General features: G+C 37.7%; 1 protein-coding gene across 1 annotated transcript; it reads left to right on the forward strand.

Moving 5' to 3' along the window:
- The first annotated feature begins 1,465 nt into the window (after positions 1–1,465).
- On the forward strand, positions 1,466–6,225 carry pfdn4 (prefoldin subunit 4). Its single transcript, XM_010766142.1, has 4 exons — positions 1,466–1,562; positions 2,809–2,916; positions 4,195–4,335; positions 5,586–6,225. The coding sequence occupies exons 1-4, from the start codon at positions 1,536–1,538 to the stop codon at positions 5,715–5,717; spliced, it is 408 nt and encodes a 135-aa protein (XP_010764444.1). The 5' UTR covers positions 1,466–1,535; the 3' UTR covers positions 5,718–6,225.
- Positions 6,226–10,972: the final 4,747 nt, after the last annotated feature.

The following is a 10,972-nucleotide window of genomic DNA, read 5'->3' on the forward strand; positions in this document are numbered from 1 at the left end:
CCTATTATGCGGTGAAATGCAGAGACGGAAGAAGTACTCAGGTTATTTACTTAACTAAAGGTAGTAATACTACAGTGTAAAAATACTCAGTTACAAGTCAAAGTACTGCATCCAAATGTGTACTCAAGTAAAACTAAAAAAGTATTAGTGTCAAAATATTCTTTAGGTACCAAAAGTAAAAGTAGTAGCTATTTAGAAAGGCACCTTTAAACATCAGATTACAAAATGTATATATATTTTATATAAATTATAGGTGCATTAATTTGTTCATCACTTCAGTTTTGAAGTTAGTAAAGGTGGGGGGTTTATTTGATGTACTTTATACACTACTGGGTAGCCTACAATAATGTATGTGTCGATTTATATCCTCCAGAGACCCACCCATACATTTTTGTCCTCTGTGGAGCACATTGGGTTTTGGTCCATTACTTTGAGGTTATACATGCCACAGCATTAAGTCCAATTGTACTCCATAGACAACCCAGTCTCATGGCATTTCGTGTTCATCCTGGGATTTTCAAACATATGACATGGGTGTGGCTTTGAAAAAGATAATTTCATTGTATTTTAAAATGGCGTCCATCAACACAAGCACTATTTATAGAAAGATAAATGGTAAGTTTGTAATGACCAGTGTTGTGAGTTCAATATTTTTGATTAATTATAGTAAGGGAACATCTTAGGAGTTAGTGTAGTGAGTTTTCAGAGCAGTGTAATACTTATTTGACCTAAAACTAAATGTTTTTATGAATGTCCTCTGAGGAGGACATGGGGATTTGCTAACTTTTTATTTCCCCCATTTTACACAACACAAATGGAGTCCACTATGGGCCAAAACTGACACTTAGGTTTCTGTAGGGTTCATGGCAGACCGATGCAGTGGGAAAACATACATCAAGTGCCTCAAGTGTCAGATGTATCTCTGCATTTAAAAAAAGAATGATGGAGTAGGCCTACTACAAATGAGGGCTCAATATTTGTTGCATTGAGTTGTTGTGCTCTAATGTTATCTAAATGTACTTGTATGTTAATGTTGTTTGTATACTATGCTTCGCATAACTAACACCCGATGTCCTCTAAAAAGGACACACAATAAAACAAAAATAAAAATATATTTTTTTAGTTTTTGTTTGTCATTATGTTTATACCACCCTAAAGACTTGTGTGATAAAAAAAAGAAAATACAATTTGAAACCTTTTTCTTTCTGGGTCTCAGGAGGATATTTTGTACAAACCTAAATCTGCATAAATAAATCTCCAAAAAATAATGCCTGCAGGATAATGGAGTAAAAAGGTACAACAAGTGTAAAGTAGTGAACAAAATAAAACATCATGTACCCCAACTTTTTACTTAAGTAGAGTACTTCAGTAGTAAATGTACATTATGACTAAGTGGACTAAACTGAAGAAAAGGTGTTGTTTTCTATCATTTTTACTGCTAAAATCTAGAGGTAGCCTACTTCCTGTCCCGCTTGGTGGCGGTATAGATTTATTTTTCTGGTGATCTGTGCGTCTGTGCAGTCGAGGAAGCCAAGATGGCAGCCATCATGAAGGGAACTGTAGTGAGTATTACAATACAAAATAACTTGCTTTTCAAGACACTCTGCTGCAGTCTCTTTTGCAGTATTAGATAAAGCAGTAGAGGTTTGTGTGGGGGAAAAAGACACAACCGTTGATACCACGGATAAATAAATATCATGGTCACGCCCTCGTGCAGCTCATGTCAACGGTTGTAGCTACCGTTAGCTAGCTAGCTAATACACTAGCTATATTTATCCCGCTTTGTATTCAACTGAGAGTCTTAAGAATTAGCCAGGTTAATGGTGATGATAATACTAATAATAAATACCTAAACCATGGATGCGATAGTTGGCAGAACAGACGGGACACACTGTAAAGTTTCTTCTTTAGCTTGCTAGATAACAGTAGCTACGTTGACCATTCATAGGTATGCTAGTGGACCAACAGGGTTTGGCATGTTAGCTTTAAGTAGAGGTGGGAGAATTAGTCTATTTAACTATTTTTGCTTTATGGCATTGACTAACCACAAATCTAGCAATAAAAAAAATACGGCTTGGCTGAAAATTGTTTTTTCTTCATACTATGTTTGGCCTATGGGACTATTTTACAAATGTTTATATTTCATTATAATATAGGGAAGTCCCCAAGTGCCAAATGACTACATTTAGCATGACAAGGAATCTACTATATCTTAAACATATCCATAGTAATAATAGCATGTTGAATATGAAAGATATGCTGGTACTTTTAAACTCATCTGGATAAATAATATGGCAATTTTCCTTAATTTACCTAATATAGTCTTTGGGCACATTATCACTGCGTAAAAATACTCTGGTACAAGTAATGTAATTAAATAAGTATTGGCATCAAAATATACTTAAAGCCCCCGGACTAAAAGCACTACAACGTATATTAAATGGTTTATAATAAATGTTTATTATGTGTTCATCACTTATAGGTTGGAGCTATTAAAAGTGAGACTAATTTTAGCTTTTGAATTTCCCACTTATCTCATAATGAAGAATCATTATTTATTTGCTGATTTATATTTTTGGTTATATAGTAACTACCTATAGTAACTAAAGCAGTTATTTAATAGAATATAGTGATTTAAAGGTTATATTTCCCTTTTGATTTGTATTGGAGTAGACATTTAAAATAGCACAAAATGGAAATTCTCAAGTGCAGTATAATTAGTAAAGTAATGCACCTGCAATAAGCAAGGAAATGTACTGAGTTATTTGCCACAGCTGGCTTTAACCACATTTTTCCTCATGTCTGCAGGCGGTAGAAGATGTGAACGTCACCTTTGAAGACCAGCAGAGGATCAATAAATTCGCCAGGAACACAAGTCGGATGAACGAGCTGAAAAATGAAATCGAGGCGAAGAAAGTAAGCACCATGTGATGTGGATTTTACCCTTTCGGGGTCCATTGTGAGATCACCCGAGTTTGTAATAAAAAATTATATTTTGGACCAACATGGGTAATTGCAATAATATAGGCTTATTGTGTGTAGATTCTTTGTCTAGAGTTACCAATACGCAACAGCCCTGTTTTCACAAGGATACAAATGTTTTATTGAATATTTTCTAAGGAGCTGTTGAAACATAATGTTCATTTTGAAGGCTGTAGTTGTTCGTGGTTCTGTTATTTCTAATTCGCTATACTGCAAAGGAATAATTGATACCGTAATTTTCGGACTATAAGGCGCACCTGAATATAAGCCGCAGCAGCTAAATTGAATGATGTGTACATATATAAGCCGCACTGGACTATAAGCCGCAGGTGTTTTAATGTTTAATTACCATATGTAAGGGTTCGTGCACAGAGGGGATTGTCAGGAAAGAGATGGCTGTTTGAGGAAGCTCCCATTTATTAACATTTCAACAAACAAGTTGCATATTTGCATAACGTATTCAAGTGTTACCATTTAGTGCAATAGTAGCTACAGAACATGTACTGTGCTGTGTAAACTGTACTGTATCACATAGCGTTTCAGACACACAAACTTTTCAACTTTCAAACTTAAACGGTGCGCTCCCAGCGCACGTACCGGCAGTGATCTACAGCAGTGGTTTTCAACCAGTGGTACGGGGACAAACTGTCTCGCTCTCGTAATGTCTGTCTGTCTTGCTCTCGTTCTGTCTCTCGTACCACTCTCGGTTCCACTTTTACTTTTGCGCGCTACCTGTCTCACTCTTTTCCGGCCTCCAGCTTTTCCTGCTGGAGCCCGCCGCTTAAAGGTGGGGGGCGCGGACCGGCCATAGAGTTAAAGGTGGTGGACTGTAACCTGTAAAATCCATAGATTTAGGAGGTCCCCTAGTGGCCGTTAGCTGTAGAAATCCATAGATTAGCCGCACTGTTATATAAGCCGCAGCGTCGAAAAATGGGAAAAAGGGCGCGGCTTATAGTCCGAAAATTACGGTACTTTCAGACCCTTATCATCTTCACTTCTTAAGTTTAACATAGTACAAGTCATCAGAGCCACACAATACAGCCTGTGAAATTACCATAAAGTTGATAATGACAGATTCCGGTGAGATGCAATTTGTTCATATGGGTTACGGTTAAGTACGGTCTAAAGGGAAGTGCAGCTGCTGAATTACTGACAGTAATTTGTTAACAGCCCTAATTGAGACTCTAATGTTCTGCTAATGTCACCCTGCAGAAATCGCTGCAGAACCTTCAGGATGCCAGCGACGACCTAATGATGTTAGACGACGACTCTCTTTTGATCCCGTACCAAATTGGCGACGTCTTTGTCAGTCACACCCAGGAAGAGACTCAAGAGATGCTGGAGGCTGCCAAGGTAGGTTTCTTTAGACACCATTATGCCTTTTTGAAATGGTAATTATCTGTAAAAGACTCTTATTAAGATGAGTCATAAAGTCAAGGGACTGAAAGCACTAAAACTCCATTCACCTATATCACCTAATGTACTCTCACATTTCTTAAAGATAAAAACATCAGGTCACATACTGTATTCATGGCTTTGGGAATTGTATATAGTTTGTGTATGTCTTATTATTATTATGTTTAATTTCAATATAAAGACGGCTCGTTTCATAACACATTTGCATTGGGAAAAAAAGTTGGACTATATCCTTCCTATTAAGTTATGGGTTTCTTTCATTTGCACTAATTCCTGCCTCTTAAGAAAAATTCATCTAACATTTCCAGTGAAAGCTATGTCTGACTCTCCCCTTAGCTTCCTCATTTAAAAAATGGGAGATTAATCTACAAGTCTGAATGTTCCCTTTTTAAACTGACATGAACAGAAAATGTTTTGCACCCACAGTGTATTTCATATTGATCGCTTTGGTTACACTTTTCTATATTATTATACGTCATACCAGACTGCAGTCATGAGAAGTGTATTGATCTTCACATGACTGTTGGCAAGAAAACCAATAACATAGTCCAACACATTTAAAACCATTCCTTTATTTGCACTGATGGTTGTTTCAGAGCTTTGGAACAGTGAGAAGCAGTTCAAGTTTGGGGCACATTAATCATCCATGGTGCACCTCTATTTATCTAGAGGGCAAATATTGATCCTCAGACAAGACCTTGTTCTTCCTTCTGTCACTTCAAGTTCCTGTTTGTCCTTTTTTATCTGCTGATGCTTTTTTAGCCAAACACAGCGCAGGCAATTACAATTTATGTAGAGCCGTTTGCTACGAACAGCTGAGAAAAGCTCACGTTTAAACTCAAATATCTTCTGAGTATAAATGAGTGCACACTTATTTCAAGTTTCAAGGCTTTCATTGTCATGTGTGCAAAGCTACAGTGTAGTTATGACAATGAACATCTTAGGTCACAGGCTCCCCCAACAGTGCAACACAATAAAATAGCACAATAAAATACAAATATAATTGAAACAGAATATAATACAAACTGTGCAGAATAGTCTATATACAGTAATATTGATATATATGAGTTCAGGCTACATTAGAATGATTTCATCACAATACATTTTTCCTTCATAATATGTTGTTCTCCGTCGTCTGGGAAATTGTAGTAGATGTGGTTTAATTGGGATTTATGTTCTGTAATCAGGAAACACTGGAGCAGGAGGTCAAAGGCCTCGATGCCCGAGTGTCCGCGATACTGCAAGTTTTGGGGGATCTGAAAATCCAGCTCTATGCCAAGTTTGGTACCAACATTAACCTGGAGGCTGATGAAAGCTAAGCTGGGAATTGGACATTGAAAGCTGCCCCAACTCGGACTTTTTCATGCAGCTCCTGTATCACATCCACCGAGCCAAACAAAACATCCCCCAGGACTCCGCATGAACGGCTTATACGTCTGGCTTTTGTTTACACGGATGTTGTTTGATTCTTTAGTTTGTAATCAAAATCACAAGGACACCAACAGTTAAGGTATGGAGATAAAATAAATGCACATCATTTGTTACTTATTGTAATTCGTCCTGTATTTAATGATCATGTTTTTTTTAATGTGCTGATCAAACTTAAGTAAAAGATGAGAAACAAAACACCCGTGTAGTATTTAACACTCTTAACATTTACATTGTGAACTCACTTTGTGCTCCACTATCTCAAAACACATTAACAAAATGGTGTTCATGCAACAATGTCTGAAATCCTTAAGAGTATCGAATCTGCTTGAATCATTCAGAATGTTGTGGTGCTGCCACCTTAAGGTGATAAAATAAGTACCTTCGGTTACTGATCAACACGTTTGTTGTCTATTTCCAAACTGCATTACATTTCATTCTGAAATATACGTATTCTCATGGATCTTCAATCGGAAACGGGAGTCGCTATGCTTTACATTTTTACATGTGTGCCTCTGTTCCTCATACAACTATTTTGAGTCATCTAAAAAATGTCTGCTTGAACTGCAAATACATTTAGTACATGAACATTTTTTAAAATGAGAAATCTCCAACGAGGCCTTCTGGGGTAGCATAGACAGGTATTTTCTGTGTTAGAGTTGTAAGTGTGTACTTTGAGGGTTTTGACTGCAGACCGTTTACATGCATAAAAACCTTCATAACACACAAGGGGAAGGTTAATAACCGGAAAAGCATGACATGGGACCTTTAACAAAATCTTTACACATTCTCACACGGCTCAGATAAACCGATAAGGATAGAAGTTTGAAGAACAAAGACTTCTTTAATGATTGACTTTTAAAACAAAGGGAGGGTAGCCCCTTACCGTGATATAGCCTTAAGTCAAGTCTTTATGTCCCGTCATCTATTCTTGAAACAACAAAAATAGTTTTAAAAGGAAACGCTTACAGCAACAAATGGATGAAATAAACAGATTCATGCTAGGGAGATTACTAATAACGGGCTTACTGTATCAAGGCATGACAAAAATACCAAAAAACACTAACAACTAAGCACAGATTCAAATCACACACAGTAGCATTGACAATAACAAATCAGAATAGCTCAAAATGATGTGAAATAAATACATTTGTCGACCATAGACATGCACTATGTGTGATTTGCAACTAACAGGTATGCAACAGAAATGATATACAAGACTCAAGAAGAGAAAAGGTAACGATTAGCCCATTAAATAAGCCTTAGGACATCACTTAAAACATTTGCTTCAATTTGATGCCACCTATTAAAAAAATATTTAAAAAAAGTTCCTTTATCTGATTAGTCTAGAAAACTGTGTCCAAAACTTTGTAAATGTTATCGCTGTGAGACTACTACTCAACATTTAAATAATGAATTCAGGTGAAATCTAAATTGTTCTGTCTGAATATTGTGCAGATCATTCTTTAAACATGCTGGAGGTTTGGAGGCTTTCACAAATAACAACAATGCACAAACCTCATTAAATCGTGCCCTGGAGCCGGGCCCGACTCAGCGTGTATAAAATATGTGAAGAAAATAAATGAAGAGTTTGAAGTCATAGCAGACACCTCTGGAGGATCAAGATCTCAATTAACACATATCTCCTCCCGCTCGGTTTCCTGCTGAACATTCACGGATATGATTAAGAGGAACTACACACACACACACACACACACACACACACACACACACCTTTATGTGCAACTTGTTAAACCGCGGCTCAGAGGAACACACACATGGAAATGACTGGACTTATTTCCCCGATGGTCTTGTTTACTCTGTGTCTGTCCCCTCTCTCTTTCTCTGTTATTTCCTATCTGTCCTCTGCTTCCTCTCTAATGACACAGATTGGAGTGAACTTCTCAAACTCTTTGACAGATTTTAAATTGGTTTGATTTCTGCTCAGGCTGCCACGTTCACACATTTGTCCAAAAAGGTATGCAGTCTGCGACAATGTGAACGCTCATTTAATCGTGTTTTCCTTTTAATTGCAGCTTTAAAGGGTTGAATTATTGTTACAAAAATAGTTTGCAAGTATGTAGTTTAGTCTAATGAACTCTATAGGGAGATAGTAAACATTCATTATCCTCATTGGATATACAATATGTTAATTAAAAGGAACATTAAGTGTGTACACTGTTCTAGTAAAGCTCGAGATGTAATTGCTAAATCTGACCACCAGGTGTCTCTGTCGCCCCAGTAATATCACAGTCAAAATTAAACTGCTTTAACTAATATCAAGATGAGCTCTTTGAAGTTATTGGATATGACTGCACATCGTGAATCTACAGAAACACCTCGAACTTATTTGGGTCCTTCCCCCCGGAGATATGTTATGAATGAGATATCGAGGGAATAATAGATATTTGGAGTGTGAATCAGGCCTCCTCAGCGCTGGAAGAGGGTTTACATGACGTGCAATCAGTGAAAAGGGATCGTGACTTCTCCAAGGGAACATCAACATCCATTTAAAAAAACTGTTAAATGACACATTTATTTAGTTTGTGATCCCAAATCTTTGTTCTTTTAATGTTGTTTTTACTTTTTATTTTTTACATCTGAGAAGCTCGAAGATATAGTAAGTCAGTTATTTTGGAAAAAACGTCACGAAATAGCTCTTATTGGATATTTGTACATCTTTTCATGTAATGTCTTCCCTTTTTTATAATGAATTTTTCATTAAAGTATCAAATTCGGTATTGATAAGCGGTATTGATCAAATCCAAACGATACCCATCCCTTTGTGGAATAATTGGAGGAGGATTTTTAAACAAGACTCATTTGGCTTCTAGGTTAAAACCATGATATGACACGACTAACTTTTGATTACAGCTGTCTTTACTTTCTCAATGACGTGCAATCCAGTAGCCAGATCAGCTTTTGCCGGTAGTCAGTGTCTTCCTCAAAGAGTGTGTGCACACTTCATCACCCTCTGGTGCAACAGTGAGGAATAGTGGTTGCTCACTGTCTCTGCCTGTTAGCCTAAATGTCAGGAGAGTCAATGCAGACGCTTGGAATCCGCCATCGAAGCTACAGCCGTTCTTCATCACTTACAGCTCCTCTGTCTCAAACTGCTTGTTTTCATTACACATGGTACGATCTCTAAAGTACAATGCTACCTGTCAAAGGCCATGCAACAGGTGACCTATATAAAACACACCCATGTGACAATTGCTGGAAGTGCTCAACAAATACAAATAAAATACAAATACAAATTATAATAATACAAATAATTAACTCAGGCTAAATAGCTTTTTGGCTCCTACATAAGGCCATGAATACTTGTTCTGTCTTTAGAAACAGCTCACTGTAAAGACGCAAGAGAAACATGAGAAAAAAGTGGTCATATTTTAAATGTATGTCTTAAAGGTGACCTATCATGCAAAATGCACTTTTGTACGTCTTGTATACATGAATATGTGTCCCCGGTGTTCCAGGGAACTCACCAAGTGTCAGAAAACACAACTCTCTCTATTTTCCTCCATACCCAAATCTCTTAAAAAGGGGCTGCAACGGATCTGATACAGACTGATCTAGATTTGAACACTTCTATGACGTCACAGAAGTGGCGCTACGGCTATTGGGCCAACTCCACCAATCAGGAGGAGACAGCCACGGACATTGCCTAGACCACTGGTTCTCAACGGGCTCCAGAAAAACGCGGGCTAAAATCCTTGATTATGGTTTTTATGTTATTTTATGCGGTGAAATTGCGGGAAGTTGCGAAAAAGAATATATATATTTTTAAATATTGGGCTGTCTTATTTANGGGGCGCTGGAAGCAATATTTTTGAAAGGGGGGCGTTGAGGTGTTCTTGGGGGGCGTTCACGCATAATGTCTTTTTGTCATGAAAAACGCTGGCCACAGCGTCTTTTCCTGTACAAAAAGCAGCTGTCAGCATCTTTTGTTCCTATAGGAAACCACAACTCTGCTTGCGATTGGTCAGCTGTCAGCAGTGTTATTACGGGTACGTTCGTAAATGCACGAACGGTCACCAATCGCAAGCAGAGTTGTGGTTTCCTATAGGAACAAAAGATGCTGACNCACTAAGCTGTTTGTGGCTCTTTCCTGCTGTAACGCTGCAAATTTCCCCTCTGTGGGACTAATAAAGGGATTCTGATTTAATGCTGTTAACCAATTAGCTGGCATTGCAGCCAAGTCATTATTGATCCCTGTCTTCCCTCTTTAATTTTTTATTCTGTTAGCAGATATGTATGTTTTAAAAAAGGCTAGAAATATGATTCTCAGTGCTTTTGCAAAATCACAATGGGAAAAATGTCACCTAAAGGGCTAAGAAACCATATTTTGTGCTTTTATTTGCTGTTGTTGAGCCATAAATTGAAGCTAATTGGACAACCAGCTGCTGTGTCGGTGCAACACTAATATGACCTGAGGATCATTGGTTAAAATCTCTACTTGGGGAAAATCCTGCTGGAGTGAATGTGAAGCATTCATCCTTCTTCCGTAAATGCCATTAGAGAAACGTTGTGCTACAGAACATTGGATTAGTCCGCTGGAGTGGCCCAACGGTCATCAGCTCAGCGAATGGAGCGTTAACTGGACCACCAAGGCTGTGATGCCCTGTGCTAAAATAACACTCACTTACTAGGGGAAATGAAATATGACTCTTAGACCTTGTTAGCAGCAAGAGTCATATTTTAGTCTGTGGGGCTGCACTTAGACACAAAGGAGGTTTTTAGCTACATGCTAACATCAGCGCTGCTCCAATAAGCTCACAATCGTGTTAAAAACAACCAGTATAAGTGTACATGATTTGTAAAGTGTATATGTTTTGTTTTGAAATAACTGCCATGTGTGCAATAAACAAATAAACAAACATACTTACAGATATACAGGTAAAGTGTTCCATTCCCCACACCTTACTTTAGCATGTTAGCATTCTAACACAGTGATTCTCAAATGGGGGTACGCGGACCCCTGGGGGTACGTTGGGGTACTGCAGGGGGTACGTGAGATTTAAAAAAATTAATTAAAAAAAGTTTGATTAAAAAAATACCATGCATGATTACAAAAATAATCTTAGTACAATAAGTTAAATAGAAAACACCATTTTATATAAAATATTCCTACCACCCTTGGTCC

The sequence above is a fragment of the Notothenia coriiceps genome, unplaced genomic scaffold (assembly GCF_000735185.1).
Source record: "Notothenia coriiceps isolate Sejong01 unplaced genomic scaffold, NC01 NC01_scaffold00003126, whole genome shotgun sequence".
Lineage (NCBI taxonomy): Eukaryota > Metazoa > Chordata > Actinopteri > Perciformes > Nototheniidae > Notothenia > Notothenia coriiceps.

Excerpts from the sequence above, each read along its gene's own strand:
- pfdn4 (XM_010766142.1), top strand. The coding sequence starts at position 1,536 with ATGGCAGCCATCATGAAGGGAACTGTA. Across the intron at positions 1,563-2,808 it reads CCATCATGAAGGGAACTGTA|GCGGTAGAAGATGTGAACGT; the intron begins GTGAGTATTACA and ends TCATGTCTGCAG. Across the intron at positions 4,336-5,585 it reads AGATGCTGGAGGCTGCCAAG|GAAACACTGGAGCAGGAGGT; the intron begins GTAGGTTTCTTT and ends TTCTGTAATCAG.